This window comes from Bombus impatiens, unplaced genomic scaffold (genome assembly GCF_000188095.3).
Source record: "Bombus impatiens unplaced genomic scaffold, BIMP_2.2 scf_0019, whole genome shotgun sequence".
Lineage (NCBI taxonomy): Eukaryota > Metazoa > Arthropoda > Insecta > Hymenoptera > Apidae > Bombus > Bombus impatiens.
Genome location: NT_176438.1, coordinates 704,731 through 720,956, shown reverse-complemented (window position 1 = coordinate 720,956; position 16,226 = coordinate 704,731). Strand labels below are relative to the sequence as shown.

The 16,226-nt window shown below is 34.7% G+C and overlaps 4 protein-coding genes across 5 annotated transcripts in view; 1 reads left to right on the top strand and 3 right to left on the bottom strand.

The window, feature by feature from the left end:
* Positions 1-12: 12 nt before the first annotated feature.
* LOC100747428 lies at positions 13-7,307 on the bottom strand. 2 transcript variants are annotated; one of them, XM_003484569.4, is made up of 4 exons: positions 6,832-7,307; positions 2,928-3,488; positions 926-1,075; positions 13-752 (listed from the first exon to the last, which is right to left on the bottom strand). In XM_003484569.4, the coding sequence occupies exons 2-4, from the start codon at positions 3,381-3,383 to the stop codon at positions 258-260; spliced, it is 1,101 nt and encodes a 366-aa protein (XP_003484617.1). In that variant the 5' UTR covers positions 3,384-3,488; positions 6,832-7,307; the 3' UTR covers positions 13-257. The 2 variants fall into 2 exon arrangements, with proteins under 2 accessions (XP_003484617.1, XP_033175453.1); XM_033319562.1 differs by lacking the exon at positions 6,832-7,307 and having other exon boundaries at positions 2,928-4,009.
* Positions 7,308-9,809: 2,502 nt separating this feature from the next.
* On the bottom strand, positions 9,810-11,432 carry LOC100747187 (ribosome biogenesis regulatory protein homolog). The gene is made up of 5 exons (XM_003484567.3): positions 11,096-11,432; positions 10,768-11,026; positions 10,389-10,690; positions 10,113-10,286; positions 9,810-10,043 (listed from the first exon to the last, which is right to left on the bottom strand). The coding sequence occupies exons 1-5, from the start codon at positions 11,242-11,244 to the stop codon at positions 9,908-9,910; spliced, it is 1,020 nt and encodes a 339-aa protein (XP_003484615.1). The 5' UTR covers positions 11,245-11,432; the 3' UTR covers positions 9,810-9,907.
* Positions 11,360-14,605, top strand: LOC100746997 (DNA-directed RNA polymerase III subunit RPC8). The gene is made up of 6 exons (XM_012382729.3): positions 11,360-11,748; positions 11,833-12,016; positions 12,115-12,255; positions 12,328-12,449; positions 12,565-12,632; positions 14,286-14,605. The coding sequence occupies exons 1-5, from the start codon at positions 11,638-11,640 to the stop codon at positions 12,616-12,618; spliced, it is 612 nt and encodes a 203-aa protein (XP_012238152.1). The 5' UTR covers positions 11,360-11,637; the 3' UTR covers positions 12,619-12,632; positions 14,286-14,605.
* LOC100746877 (F-box/LRR-repeat protein 16) overlaps positions 12,634-16,226 on the bottom strand; it is a 15,979-nt gene continuing 12,386 nt past the window's right edge. The window contains exons 6-7 of the mRNA XM_033319490.1: positions 15,196-15,344; positions 12,634-14,508 (exon numbers count right to left, since the gene is read on the bottom strand). Of these exons, the coding sequence (XP_033175381.1) occupies positions 14,360-14,508; positions 15,196-15,344 (298 nt within the window). The 3' untranslated portion in view covers positions 12,634-14,359. The remainder of the gene's footprint in view (positions 14,509-15,195; positions 15,345-16,226) is intronic.

The window sequence follows — 16,226 nt, the reverse complement described above, 5'->3', positions numbered from 1 at the left end:
TAATGATTACTCTTTTTTTGTTTACTTTTTCAAACACAGTAGGGGTAGAAAAACATAGCCGATTATTTATTTAACTATTATTTTTAAGCGCTAAAATTCGCATTTAAACTAGAATTAGGCTGTGATGGTTGTTGTTTTTCTTTTGTTTTTGCGAGTACGGTTCAAGTCGAATGGAGATAAGATAATTCTATATTGGACAAGAACCGGCAGTTAATCGGCGTGTAGATTTCTCGTAGAAAACGTTCGTAATTGTGTTTTCACTCTGGTAATTGGGCAGGAGAGAGCAAGAGCTCGTGTGCTTTTGTTGATGATGATGCAGCGCCACTCGAAGACATGGCCGATTGCTGTTGTTGATGCGCTGGTGATAAAAGTGAGGCGGTAGGCAATGTTCCAGCGGGTTGAGCTTCCGTTTTCCTCACTTTTTCTTTCTTGTCAGAAGTAACATGGCAAAACCGCCAGCGGCATTGACCGCAACTACATAGACAGAGGCAGAGCAGCACCCGAAATAGGCAACACAGTAAACCGGCGCACAGTAGTGAAGGACCCACCAGCCTCAATTCCGGACTGAGGAATCCTTTCTCTCCAGTGCCGACAAACGATATAACTAATCCGAGCGCTGTAGTTCCCAGCCCCGCATAAAGTACGGTATTCACTGCCGCACTAACTTCACCTCTGCGACGGTTTGCATTACTGCTTCCATCTTCTTCGTCATCTTCCCCACTGCTTCCATAGCAATAACTTGCGTCTCTTATCTAAAGATAAGAATATAGTATAGAACAATTGTCGTGTGATGTAATAAGTACTAAATAGTATGTGAAGCTCCTAATACATGTAATTACATGTATATGTGATATTGATAAATTGATTGTTTTGTGTAATGCAACTTAAAAACTTTCTTTTTAAATTGTAACAAATGTTTGTTTACTCTGTTCCTTTTCATCCATCGTCGATGAGCCTCGCATTGCTTTGTCTTGTAGCCATCCCCACGGCAACCATGAGGCGACATAGGAGATAAAGGAAGGGGAGAAGGTCTGCTGCATCCCTGCCATGCTGCTTTGCCTGGTCCTCCGCCACACTGAAATTATTTTTTGTTCAAATATTACCTTTAAATAGTTGCTTAGTAGCTACAATAGAAATTATTTAACATTTCAGTGTCTATTCAATTCAGATATAACAAAATTGTGAATAATCTAATATATCAAATACTTTATAACATTTTCTTTAATCTATCATATATATTTATAGTATTGTACAAAATATAAATGTATATATAAATATAAAACTTAAGATCAATATGGTTGTGTAGTTTACATCTTTCTCTATCATTTAAAACATGTTCATCAAAACGAATATCTAGAATTTGTTACTATGTTATTGGATAAATTTAATTAATGATTTTTCCTCGTTACTCAGCACATAAATAATAAGATAAAAAACATGCATGCATGTACTAAGTAGAACATAGAAAGATTTGTATAAATGGAACCAATTGAGATAAACGTTTTATACGTACATGTGTCGTAGAACTTGTCTACACAAGTACACTGTAATCATTGCATTGTCTAATTGACAACAAAGAATTGATTAAATATAATTAGTGCCAGTTATCAACCTTTGGGCGTGGAGTATTGAGTAGTGCACATTGTAGGGTTACAATTTTTTGCACTATATTAGTCTAAAGACTAGTATCATAAATCCTGGTATATAGGAAATTCCTTCAAAATACTGTTTTGAGTTAAAAAATTACAGTCACAAATCATTTGTTGTTCTTGCTTTTAAATCATAGTTTAAGTTAGTATTTTAATAAAGAGTTCACATTAAGCAATGTTATGGTATCAAATATTTGAAATTTTGTACACTTCAATTTCTCCAGATGTATTTAGCGATTGTACCTTTTAGATACAAACAAAAGTTGTGTGTATAATAATGTAGAAAACACTTATTTGTTCTATGATTAAGAGAAAGTAAAAGGGGAATAAACAACACTACAATATAAATTTGTTTTCTCAAAATGAGCTACACAAAGTCGATGCACATATGTATAATTAGACAGAAAAGCGGCAGTTACCCTCTGATACCAATAGCTTACTGTTGATGATACATATTAAAATGACTTTAATACTTACCCCATAAACATATGATCGTGGGGGATATCGTGGAAGCGGTGGAATAAGTCTGGTGGCCAAGTTGGAGGGTAATTCTCTAAAGTTCACCACCTTACCCCCCCGTAACCGTTGCTTCTCCCTTCTAATCAATAAAGCAGCCTGCATTCCGCTCATTCATTTGCCTGTTTTATTGATCGTTAAGATCTCGACCGTCCTTCTCCTCCTCCTCTCTCTCCTTTCCACTTTTTTTATACACCGGTTACAACTTAAATTCTTCCCTTATCCTTTCCTTAACCAAAAAAAAAACAAAAGAACCACACAAGTTTCTTCTCAAAGATCTTCTAATTGTGGCTGGTACCAGACACTACAACTTACTCCTAACATCTCACAGTCTGCCTCCGGCATTAGGTGATGTCTGTATCCGCTGGTAGGAACCAGTAGGGACATGTTATTTACTAAAAATTACAATTGATGGATAACCAGCTGACGAACCTGGAGAGTCGCTCGAGGATGTGTGTGTTATCGCGGGGGATTTACATACGCCACCAGACAGCCGATCGATGGTGTATTTCCTAATTACAAGTAAACGTGTGCCAGCAAGAAAAGAGAAGGTGCAGAGTGCAACGAGGATTTATCAAATACTTGAACAAGGGTAGATTGCGTTATAAATACTGTGAGATAAAGGGTACCTATTAGCAAGAGCAACTATATAATATGTGTGATAGAGAAAGAAGAGAAAAAGTAGAGCTAAAAGTATAGATAGATAATGAAATCCTATAGAGCCAAATTTCAAGAATTTACCGCTAAACGAGATCTACCCACCTGTAGCTCCGAAGAAGATGGCGAGACTCGGAGATCGAGGATCGATGGTGGTGGAAATGGGAAGTTGTTGGATTTAGTCGGGTAAGTAACCGAACTTGGCGACTCAAGGGATAGCGGCGGTGGCGATATTGGAAATTGGATCGGAGAAACAGGTGCAACCTGCTGAGACTTCTCGACATGACGCCGTCGATCGATGCTCGGATGGAATGCAGATGACGGTGGTTGTGGTGGCTGTGATGTGGAAGATGGTGGAACAACGTGCGGACGAGCAAACTTGCTGGGGTGGTGGTGTTGGTGTTGGTGTTGGTGTTGATGTTGATGGTGGTAGTGGTGCTGAGAAGCTGGTATCGTCTTCAGTCGTGACGGGACCGTACCCTCGGCGACGCGTTTGTTTAGCTGCAACCGTTTCTGCTTCCTCCTATTCGCTATACTGGCGCCACCCGCAGCTGCGTACATCGCTTCGCGCCCCGATTGTACTCTTCCCGGTTTAACGCCTTCGGGCCAGGCGTTCTTTCTGTTACGATCTTAGATCCCTTTGCATCGTCTTCCTGTCTTTTTCGTCTGTAAACGCAAGAAACATGACGGACATCCGCCCGCTATTGGCGGCCGTCATATCCTATTTCTACCATTGATATTCTAGCGAGAAGCACATGAAAAGCGTCTTATTTACAGCGATATTTTACATTTCCTAGCGATATTTACATATGCATAATGCTGGAAATAGATAAGCTTCGTTTCGGAGCATACCAAATTTATGACTTGTCCTTATATCCATAAGCCGGCAAAAAAGTGTACAGAAGTCAGAAAAGTAAGAACGAAATAGTACAACACAATTTATATTGTTTTCCCGCCATTATATTGTACTCTTGATATACGTATACTATTAGAATTTCAGATAGAGGAGCGGAAAAGAAATGAAATTGACTTGTACTATTAGAACCACAAGTAAAGAACACCAATGTAAAATACAGAGTACTTATCCTATTCTTGGCTTATATTCTTTTGCTCGCAAAAAAGAAAATTGATAATATCAATAGATTAAAAGATTACAGATTATAGTTAAGAATTTATCATTTTTCGTTAAATAGAATAATCACGTAACTTGCAATTTGTAGCACTTAGTTGTAAAATTTCATTCATTTTATTACCAAATTTGTTACTTATGTTTTATAAAGCATCATAAATTTTCGATTTGTCTTAAAATGAACTTTAATTCTGAAAACAAATAATAATAATATGCGTGAGTGATATATTTGCCAAATGTTATTTCCCTTTTAATATATCTTAGAAATTTACAATTAATTTGACTTATATAGTAATTGATAAGCTAGTAGATTAATAACGTTAAGTTTCTGTATTGCGTACTATGTAAAGTTATCAGATAATTGCTTGAATGAGATAGATTTGAAGAATAAAGGAACTAGTTTAGTATAATATAATTACATCAATTTGATTACAAATCCTCTACACAAGGAAAGCACAAGTTAGAAAATATTCATTACTAAATTCTCTATCGGTAATTAGTAAAGGTAATATGACATGCGATGTTTCATATATGTAGATATGTACACAAATAAGAAATAAGAAGTAGAGTCACATATAATGATGGCGGGACGTAAGAAAGAATTACACTCCAAAAACAAAAAATAGTATAATCACGAATTTAAAAAATACTAAACGTGAATATAAAGATACGATACGATTATTAAATATATACAAAATTAAAGATTTTTAAGATATCAAAACTATCTACTTTTAACTTTACAAAAATCTATGAATATATTTATATTATTTCAACTAAAATATTAGAAGAAACAATGATTACTTTATACAAAAAAGAAATTACAAACATCTTGTCATATTTTGCACAGAGATTATATTACAATGAACAATCACATTGATTAATTCGAAATATCTTTATATACATTTTTACCTAGATTTGTTTTTTACCTCTAAGCTTTGAAAATATTCAAATCGAACATTACGAAAATACTTCTGCGTTGGCATCTTTCCGTTTTGCTCCTTGACCTGTCAATGGGTCAAGTGGTTCCGTCACAAATGTAACAAATCGAAAAACCCTCTTCTTCCTCATCGTTTTTTATCGTGACATGTTCTAGTTTTCCCTTCTTCTAGTCCGCCCTTTGCCATTTCTCTCTTTTTTACCTCCTCTCTTCCCTCCCTCGTTTCATCGCGTTCATTTTAAGTGCCCTTCCGCTATCTATCTTTGTCTCTGTCGAACTTCTATCATTTTCAATCCCTTATCCTCTTTTTCCCTAATCTTTGTCAACTATCTTCGTCGTAAATAGTCAGCGATTACATAATAATATGACTAGACTGCGGATGTTTATACAAATTTATATTTTTATGAACGCGACAAAAGAAATAGAACCTATATAGAAATTTGGTGCATCCGCTAAATATTATCTTGGGTATTTTATATATTTTTGCATATTATTATTACATATTGCACATTGTTCTTTAAATTATCCATAAATGCATAGATATCCGCAATCTAAATAAAGTATAGGAGATGTATAACCGAGAAAAATGTAAACAAATGTGTACGCCACATTATTTCTCGATATATTCAACATAAAAGCAATACTAACTGCGACGGATAGCATCGCATGCTAAACATCGACTAAGCACCGAACGAGGCTGCAAATCAGGAATAGAAAAACGAGGATAATGAATTCTTGCGAAAAAGCAAGCAAACAAGCAAACGTAATTACCGCTATATGATCATATGTATCAATGAGAAGAAACGAATGTACATTACATGCAATGATGTTGTACGTGCGTGCACGAAGCAAGTAAAAATGGGTACACAAAGCCGTGAAGAATTCCAGAAACAAAAATGTCGAAGGACCGATAGTACCGACAATGAGATACGAACTCGGCGATATATAAAATCGTCCTATTAAGTCCTATATATAGTTTCTAAAAAAAAGAACACATATATGAAGCGCGTAAAAAAAATAAAAGGCTGGCTGGTGGCCGACGGGCACGTCACATTTATTATTTTCACTCTTTTCTTTTTTTTTCCCTTTCTTCTTAATTCACGTTAGGAGAAACGCGCATCGCATTAACAGAGGAGCGATTTTGTACAATAAAACGACGACCAAACGACGAAACAATGAAGGCTACATTTGTCTCTCTCTCTCTCTCTCTCTCTCTCCCTTTCTCTCTTTCTCCCTCCCTCACTCTCTCTCTCTCTCTCTCTCTCTCTCTCTCTCTCTCTCTCTCTCTCTCTCTCTCTCTCTCTCTCTCTCTCTCTCTCTCTCTCTCTCTCTCTCTCTCTCTCTCTCTCTCTCTCTCTCTCTCTCTCTCTCTCTCTCTCTCTCTCTCTCTCTCTCTCTCTCTCTCTCTCTCTCTCTCTCTCTCTCTCTCTCTCTCTCTCTCTCTCTCTCTCTCTCTCTCTCTCTCTCTCTCTCTCTCTCTCTCTCTCTCTCTCTCTCTCTCTCTCTCTCTCTCTCTCTCTCTCTCTCTCTCTCTCTCTCTCTCTCTCTCTCTCTCTCTCTCTCTCTCTCTCTCTCTCTCTCTCTCTCTCTCTCTCTCTCTCTCTCTCTCTCTCTCTCTCTCTCTCTCTCTCTCTCTCTCTCTCTCTCTCTCTCTCTCTCTCTCTCTCTCTCTCTCTCTCTCTCTCTCTCTCTCTCTCTCTCTCTCTCTCTCTCTCTCTCTCTCTCTCTCTCTCTCTCTCTCTGTCTGTCTCTCTCTCTCTCTCACTCTCCCTCTCAACAACACATATTATCTTTCTCAATCCTTTTTTTCTTTATTTTTCGTTCATTTTCGCATCGCTAGCAACTGCTGCAGCAACGTCGGCGGCGATTCGACGGCGGCGGCAGCAACAGCAATAGCAAAGCAGGCATCAAGTCAGCCAGCAACACCAAAAGGCTGCGCGTACCAACGACTCAGGGTAACCACTGCACCGTGTTCGACCTGCTTCTCTCTCTCTCTCTCTCTCTCTCTCTCCGTACGCCTTGGTTCGACTATGTGGGCGACATTTTCCTCGTGTTCGTGCTCTGTCTTTATTTTGGTTTTATATCACACACTGTATTTTTTCTTTTTTTCTTGTGTTTTCTTTATATTAATATATTTCTTTTATCCCTTTGGAGGATTGTTATAGGATTTTAAAGGGACACGGACGCACACGAAAGCACGGGCACAGGCACAGGGGGGTGGGGGCGAGAGGCGCGCGCGATGGGGACACACGAATCCAGGACACGATCCCCGTGTATACACACGGTGCGTATCACTCGGTCGTCGCAATTAACGCAGCCTCCATCATTACCCCGCACTTCGTGGACGCGCCCGTTCGTCGCGAGCAACCACTGACTGAGCACCGCGACCGACCGCGCGCGATTACTCCTTAGTCCTGCTCAGCAACCCCTTCCTCTATATCCATCTTCGCACGCGCGTTACGTCGCTCGATTATACAGGGTCTTTCAGGAACTCAGGGTTAAATTTCAAGAGATGTAGTACTGCCCAAACGAATAAATAGTCTTAATAATATTGGATCCAAATATCTTTGGTTTCATTGGGAATTATGAGACGTCTTCAACCGTGAACCTGCATAAAAGAGTTCAGTGTCATATTGTTTTATCTACAACTACTACAATTTATCGAGTTAGGCTATGCTCACAGTGTTCTACCGAATGAAATATGTCGAAGTAATCAAATATGTATGTATATAGATTCTTACGTGTGTATACATTTCGGTCTTCAGATGTTCGTCGTTCGCTGTTATTATAATCTATATCTCGCACAGTAAGTAATATAATGCGATATGATAGTAACGATATCATTCAATATTCAGTAATAACAGAAGAATATACCTTCATACTTTATTATTGTAGCATCCGTTTATGTGTAGCATTATTCTGCTTTTACATTATTTAAATTATAGTTCTATGAGAAAATTGCTTCAATGTGTGTTGAAATGAGCGGAGGTCATATTAAATATATATTATAGATTGGTGGAAACGACTTATAATTTTGAAACTAACGATACCTATGGGTCCAGTAGACGTGTTTTTTAAAACGTATTCTTCCTTGTTTTAATGAGTACTGCATGTTCCTGAAACTTTCTGAAACGTCTTCCTATATATATCTTTCGTTCAATTGTCTTTTTGAATATCTGTACTTACGAAAAGCTAAGATGCTTTCATGTGGGTTATATGTTTCATTAGGAAGTCACGATTAATTCTCTGTGAAAAGTATATATTTACGTATATGTGAATATATAGGTTAGTAGTTTCAAAGATGATTTGCTTTATCGCATGTAGACGTAATAACATTCGATTTTTCTGTATACAACTATACAGTAGTGTCCCGGTAACTGGCCAGAATTTTGCTTCGTTAACTGGCCGTCAGTATCCCCCCTCCCAGTTCTTGCACTGACGTTGTGGTGCGAGTTCTGGAGTTTTGTTATGTAAAATAAATAGATGCGTCAGACATCTGTATCTCTCTTGTGGTTAAAGGAGAAAAGAAATATCCTGGAAATATACCTTTCCGGATAACTGGCCTGATAAGCATGATCAGATTCATGCATGATCGACAGTAAAATATTAGTCTAGCTCGGTTCCTGGTCTTAAGTAAATAACAAAATCGAACTAAAGTAATCAGCTTCTCAGAAAACAATAATTTGTGCTTAGCAAGTAACATGGCGAATGTTTTTTTATCTTGCTGTAGAATCTTGTAGACAAGGTCCAATTTCGAAAATATGTACATATATGTATTACAGATACAGTCATGGTACCAAATTATTATTTTGGAATAAATCGATTCTTGGTCGATATCGGAAAATTTAGCTATCTTCATATATCATAATTAAACTACGGATTATGTGAAATTTAAGGATGCAAAGTTTGCAGAATGCATGTATAATGATTAAAATTATAAAAAATATTCAAAATAAACCATGTATCATGATAATTAATCAGTGAAATAAATTATTTAGTTTTCATATTTTTTTAGTTACGTTTACTGAAATATGGATTTGAACTAATATTGGATGTCATACTTGACAGTATTGTAACCAAACAGGACATATGAGTTGGATAATGCATTTCCAATCTGAAATACATCATACCACTGTGTCTTCAACCATGTGCCCTTATTTCACCCGCAATAGTATACTATATTCTATAAGATTGATTATTTATAACTTTTAAATAATATAAAATAGAATATTGAGACCGCAATGAGCAAGTACGGTTAAGAATGAAGATATTAAAATGAAACATCGCAATTGAACGTAGTTATCATTTCAATTCCTATAGATTGCGCAAGATATCCTAATGCGTTTGTGTTTCGTTCAAATGGCATTGAACGTGTACACATGCAACATGCATGTATAAAATCACATGCGGGGTGGAACCCCTTACTGATTCTAGGGCAACCAGCTTTCGCACTTACCCTCCCTTACACCCACTACCAGGTTACCTCGCCCTCTTGACTATCCCGAGTCGATATCCCGTGCTGCTTTTGACCTTTCACCTTTTTCGCGTTACCCTGATTCTGTGACCAAGGGACAACCTGCCTTATCGACTTGTAATGCTATTCGTTCATTTTATTCGCGATTCATTATACTTCACCCTTGATTAATTTTATTTTTATGTATGCATATATGAATTTTATACCTTGACTATATCTTTTTCTTTTTATATTTTTTCTGCAGTTTTTATTAGTTTTTTTGGTAGAGAGAGGACGAATAAAGTATTTTTGTCATATTTTTAAACCATTTTTATTTAATATTAGGTGATAATTTAAGTCTTTAAAAAATGGTATTGCTTGTCGGTAATGTGAAAATAAATTCGACTTATTTATGGAATGTCAATTTTAAAACTATTCTTTGGGAGTTACTTAGGAGCTAACACAAAATTTTCGTATTGGTATTATTTATTTCAACATATTTAATACTATGTTTTTTAAGTTACAATAACCGAAGTTAGAGAGATTGAAATAGTACCAACAAATTTTTATCTTCGTTTTCTACCTCCAACTTTATGCTTCATATTTCGTTGTCCTTTACCTGCTTTCGGTTTCTTTACCCCCTTAGCTTTTGCTCCCTTTTTACCTTTTTTCTTGTCTTTGTTTACTTTAGCTGGCGTTGTTCTGCAAAATATGTTCAATTACAATCTTTTCTATACTAATAAATCTTGTAAAAAAAATGTGAAAATTTACTTTGGTACAGAGAAATCTTCACGTAGAATCTTAGTGTTACTCTTCAGAATACTGTCTACCAGATTGGTATTGCGTTTCTTCTCTTCCTGTAAATTTTTGGGAATTTCTTCTGCTTTCCTTTTCATACCTGGAACTTGCTTGGCTATACCCTTGGCATCTTTTTCTTTTGGTAACCTATACAATATCGTAGGAATTTTATATAAATTTCATATAAATTTATATTAAATACATAACTATATTATGATTAATGTTTAAATGATACAATATGAAATATACCTATCTTGGAATTTGCCAAGAGATGCTGTTGATGTACGTGCAATAGTCATGGCTTGTGAAAGTTGCTGTGAATCAGGAAAATGTTCCCTAGTAGGAAGTCCTACCTTTGGAATTTTTATATTTTTTGCCTTGGCAATATTACGCAGTCTTTGTAATTCATTCTTAGACTTTCTTTCTTCTTTTGCTGTCTTTGCAGCTGCAAATGGATCTTCCATAGCTTTACCTTCATTATTAACTTCTACCAACCACTCCTTCTGTTCTATAGCTTTGTTACGTTTATAACCAAAAGTAGGTATCCATTTCTACAAAAATATTAAGATATGATAAATGCTTATATCAACAAATTAAAATTTATTTCAGAAGAGCATCTGTAACTTACCTGTAGTTCTTCATCCCATTTAAGTTTAGATTTGCCTTTTCGTTTAGTTTTGATACCTTTCTCTTTAGCAAATTGTTGCCATTTTGTCAAAGGTTTTGGTTTTGGAATTTGTCGAGCTCGTGGTAATACAAATTTCTGTTTGGGCAATTTTGCTACTATTACCTCATCAACACGTTCTATTGGAAGTTCCCATATTTTATTAATAACTACTTGCACGTTGTCCCTTGTTAAATTTTTCAGATATTGTTCGGTCTGTGATCTATAAAACATTAATTAATATATGCAGATCATACAAAAATAAAAATTATGGAAAGGCTTTGTAGGTTACTTTAACGCTTTTGGGTCCACAGTATTATAATCTAACGCTAAAAGAGTTCCCAAGTCTGTTTCAATTTCCACATCTTTATTTACTTCTGTGGATTTACGTGTATCTTTTTCCTGAGTGCTGTTTTCTAGAATTGAATTTACAACATCCATTCTGTCGGTTGTTCCTTTATTTTAAATTTTAAATGATCTACGGAAGAAAATTTTCAATTTTATCTTCCTTTTAATCACAAATAGTTTTATTTTTTATTTAAACTACATCTGTCACTATAAATATACAACAAAATACACGAAACAAAATATGAGAAGTTTTGCACTTCTTTGCTTAAAGCACGTGCGTTAAAGGCTATGTTGACAGTAATGCAGTTTATTTCGATGCATTCGTAATGGTGGTTTACTATCTTTAAAGCATACAAAGTCTGTGACAGGAATCATACTTCCGGATATTTATCGAAATCAGAAGATAAATATTGTGTTAGTGAAACAATAGATTTTTTTTTATATTAATATTTATATTTTAGTCGTTTTATCATATACAATACATTAATGTTTGTCCTCGCGGAATTAAAGGACACAGTTAGAATTCCACCATGGGAATTCAAACGAAAATTAAATGATGCTATTACAGATGAACTCAATAGAAAATTAGCTAACAAGGTAAAATTTCATAATTTCATTTAAATATTTGCAGCCAAATTTTACCAGTAGAATTAGATAGAATTATTAATTTATTTGTTTAAGGTTTATCTTGATGTTGGTCTTTGTATTGCTCTTCATGATATTACAAAAATTGAGGAATCATATATTTTTCCTGGGGATGGTGCATCGCATACCAAAGTAGTATTTCGTTTCATTGTGTTCCGTCCATTTATGGAAGAGATATTAATAGGGAAGATACGAAGCTGTAGTGTTGATGGTGTTCATGGTAATACTTAGAGCAATATTAATGTTTACTTCCATTTATGATTTATTTACCATAAACATACCACACATACCATTTATTTACCATAACATTGTTTACAGTAACGTTAGGGTTTTTTGAAGATATTGTAATACCACCTAATAAATTGCAACATCCATCAAGGTTTGATCAAATAGAACAAGCATGGGTGTGGGAATATGATACAGGAGATGGTCAAAAGCATGACTTATTTATGGATGCAGGTAAATCATTTTAAAAACTTTGATTGCTTCATGAAACAAGAATATATAAGGTAATAAAATTGTAAACTTTAGGAGAAATTATACGATTCAGGGTAATAAGTGAAACATTCACAGAAGCATTACCTACGGGACCAAATATGTCCGGGGAGACTGAGAAATCAGAAGCTAAAAATACATCTCCATATACCTTAGGAGTAGGTATTTATACTTTAAGTGTATGATTAAGATATTGATTATTAATCATATATAAATAATAATATATTGCGCATTGTACTGAAAAATAATGGTTATTTTATTTTTGTATTATAGGCTGCTATTGATGAGCCAGGACTTGGACTACTCACTTGGTGGGAAAATACCTAAGAGTACAAAAATAAGTTCAGATCAATAAATTTTTATTTCACAGCACATTCCATCATGTTACCATATATCACTCTTATAAGTTACATCCATGACTTGCGTCGCATGCGACCCGACCTCCGATAGAATTTCGACTGTGCGGATATATTTTATATATTTAGTTTTGATTGGTAACAGAATTATTAACCGCATATTTGTACAATATATACAAAGACGTTATGTGCTAAACATGTGGTAACACACAAAAAATAATTTCAGTTCGGTCAGAAATTGAGTTAATGCTAAAATGTTACGCAGAAGTTATTCGGTAGTACGAGTCTGAACATAAAAACGTTGCACTTATTGTGCAACGGCGGCGTAAAATTCTCTTTCAATACCTTACATGTTGACTTGGATCATTACTGACACTGATTCATTTTAAATAACCGTCGAAATATAGTTAACAGTATTAAACACGTAAAATACGTTTTTTTTTTCTATATTGCGATATATCATTACATTTAATGAAAAAACATTGGGAACTTAGCTAGATGTAAGCCTTAAATGTAGGAAACATTAATTACATGACAGCAGAATATACATAGGTAAAATATAAGTTAAAAACTTTTTTTTCTTCTAAATAGTAGATACATGTGCAATGATCTTTAACGTTTTTTTTTCTCTTTTTTTCATTCGTTTATTTAGCAACACATCGTCGAGCAAATGAAAAACTCGCAGGATCGTGATGTCTCGTAAAATAAAAGTTCTCGTTAACACGTAACCGGAATGTTTTTCTGTACTCTTTTTTGGTTTCTTTTATCTTTTTGTTTTAATCACTTTATTACGATCGTAGCTTGCTTATTATACCTTTCTTTCTTTCAAAAAAAAGCAACGCGTCTAACGCGTTGATAATTACGCGCATCCTTAAAACGTTGAAGCAGGTTTAAACAACGCCCTAGACATATGTATATAGTCAAAGTAGAACAACATACGTATAATAAAAATTTATCACAGTTCTAACTGTTGAGTCTGTCGTGTCATTTCGTCGTACAATATCTACGTCTTTTTATATATCATTTTTTCATTTCTTTTCTTCGTTTTAACGAGAACCTACTATAATTAAACTGTCTCTTTGTTTGCTTCCTGTTTTCTGTTTTCTCTATTATCAAGCGGCGACGTATGAAACTCCATATAAGATATCAATTTATTGAGAGATGCATACTTTTCTGCATTTTCTTCTTTTTTTTTCTTGCATTTCTTTTTTTACATATTTTTTTCAAACGCGTTTCGACGAAAAATGCAAAAAAGGAAAAAGGAAAGAACAAAACAAATCGAACCGCATATACGATCCGATAAGAAGTTGTAGCATCGGCGAGAAAGGAGTGCGATTCATACAGGAGCTCTGGTGTATTAAAAATGTCTACGCGCTATCTTAGTGTTAACATGTTTGCATGTTTTTAGGGCTAGTGTTTTTCTTTTTTTCTTCTTATATATCCTTTTTTTTTCATTTTTTATATCCTTTGTCGTTACAAGAGAGAACAATAATTTGCGGTACTGCTTGTGTATGGACGTCAATTGCTTCTTTCCTATCCGTATCCTTATCGTCTCCTCCTCTCGTAGTCAGTACTCTTGTTCGTTCTAAATATTGCTTTACGTGAAACATCTTTTTATGTTGTCGTCTCGTCCTATAGGAATTGAAACGTCTTTTGTGTGGAACGCGAAGGAATTTGCTGGAGCTGTTGCCCTGCTCCCAACGAAGCGTCATTTATTCGATGATTAGGCAGCGCGGTAGGTGTTCGCGCAAATAATCGAACAGCTCTTGAGACGTTCCTGGACAATTAGTTAACTCTAGCTCGTGTAAATGTCGAAGCTGAATCAAGCTCGATAATCCGCTACTTGTGAGCAATGGGCACCCTGTGAAAAATTTATGTTCTTTAACAGAAATGAATGTTTACTTTTCCTCCTTTGTGAAATAGTATAGATTATATAAAAAAGTTTATGTATACAAAGAGATCAATTTTTGAAAGATGATAACACCATTGATCAATGATTCAAATTTCTTAATTCCTTAATTCTTTCGAATACCTTTTTTCTCTTTGTGGAGGAATGTAAGATTCTTCATCAATAACTTATACATATTAGGTTATGCGGAATGTTTCTTTCGTTCTATAAGGAAATAATAGACGCACAATGTTTTTTGTTTTATATTAGTTTATTGAAGTATGCACGAACATAATAATAGAAATAGAATGAAATGGAGCATACCTAATTCAATAAAATAATGTAAAACAGAAATTATTTCTCATCTATTATCGCCTTATGTTCCCATCTAGTATCGTCGCCGAACGAAAGAAACTTTTCGGATAACCTAATAGAAATAGATAAATTTTTGAAAGGTAAATTTTAATGCTTTTTAATTGTTTGTGAAATATTATAAGACCATTGGTCAATTATTTATATATGAAAAAAGGGTAAATGTTTGGAAATAACATTTGTTCAATAATTGTTCATCTTTGAGAAAGGGGAGACGGTGAAGTTTATTCTTTAAATTTCGACGTGCAATGTAGGGGACATATAGAGCAGACTTTAGGTTGATCTTACCTGCCACGGAGAGTACTTGTAAGGATTTCATGCCGCACAAGTGCTGAAGTCCAAAGTCTCTAAGTAGTATGCACCATCTCAAGAACAATGCGCTCAATGATCCCATTGTGGAAATGTAGCCCACGCCTATATCTGTGATATGCACACATCTACGCGAGATGAAGAAAGAAAAGTTTAACAAACTATTTGCTTCGACTCTTCTCTTAATATAAAGTTTTGTCATTTTGTCATTTTTTCCTTGCTTTTCGATTCATATTTTTCATGATATCGTTCTTTCCTAGAAACGAACCTTTATCCTTATATCTTAATCTAATTTCTAAATATAATTATTTATAATAATTATATCTAAATTATGGATTTATCATAGATTTATAGATTGAGAAATCTATAGCTGCAACACATTATTATTTCACTTTCTAAATTAAAGATTATATGATTACATAATTAGAAACTTCAAGATAATAAAGGAAGGATCTATAACGTCTATTCACGATGTCTTTGCCAAATTATTTAATGATTGTTTTCTGTTCATCATAGATTCGTTAACGTCTCCATTGAAGACAAATTGGCATGAACACGAAGCCAAATCATTTGAGTCCAGGTTCGAAAACGACGTACACTCCTATCCATAAATTGTCGAACGTTTATTAGTACATATATTTAAGATAAAGACAAATGAATTTTGTAATTACAAAAATGAAGTTGACAAGTTTCTAAGTCGTACGTATTGAAAGAAAATTCAATTATACTATGTTTTGAAGATATTATTAGAAATCTATTTTAATAAATATTATGTTTAGGATTAACAAGTGGCAGACGAATTATGGACAAGAGTGCTTAGTTGATAAAAGTAAAGGATATAGTGTGTTCTGCTGTATATTTAAAAAAATCTATCCTATAGTGTACTATTCGGAAAACAAGTTCCAGAAATTTTTATCCACATAAATCATTTGCAATTTGAAAATCAAGGTGTTTGGATGTGACTGTGAATATCATCAGTTAGAATTTCGCTATATCGCTTAGAACAACTG

Excerpts from the sequence above, each read along its gene's own strand:
- LOC100747187 (XM_003484567.3), bottom strand. The coding sequence starts at position 11,244 with ATGGATGTTGTAAATTCAATTCTAGAAAACAGCACTCAGGAAAAAGAT. Across the intron at positions 10,287-10,388 it reads CTTGGCAAATTCCAAGATAG|GTTACCAAAAGAAAAAGATG; the intron begins GTATATTTCATA and ends GATATTGTATAG. Across the intron at positions 10,044-10,112 it reads GAAGATTTCTCTGTACCAAA|AACAACGCCAGCTAAAGTAA; the intron begins GTAAATTTTCAC and ends CATATTTTGCAG.
- LOC100747428 (XM_003484569.4), bottom strand. The coding sequence starts at position 3,383 with ATGTACGCAGCTGCGGGTGGCGCCAGTATAGCGAATAGGAGGAAGCAG. Across the intron at positions 1,076-2,927 it reads CATCTTCTTCGGAGCTACAG|TGTGGCGGAGGACCAGGCAA; the intron begins GTGGGTAGATCT and ends AAATAATTTCAG. Across the intron at positions 753-925 it reads GATGGATGAAAAGGAACAGA|ATAAGAGACGCAAGTTATTG; the intron begins GTAAACAAACAT and ends TCTTATCTTTAG.
- LOC100746997 (XM_012382729.3), top strand. The coding sequence starts at position 11,638 with ATGTTTGTCCTCGCGGAATTAAAGGACACAGTTAGAATTCCACCATGG. Across the intron at positions 11,749-11,832 it reads ATAGAAAATTAGCTAACAAG|GTTTATCTTGATGTTGGTCT; the intron begins GTAAAATTTCAT and ends TATTTGTTTAAG. Across the intron at positions 12,017-12,114 it reads TAGTGTTGATGGTGTTCATG|TAACGTTAGGGTTTTTTGAA; the intron begins GTAATACTTAGA and ends CATTGTTTACAG.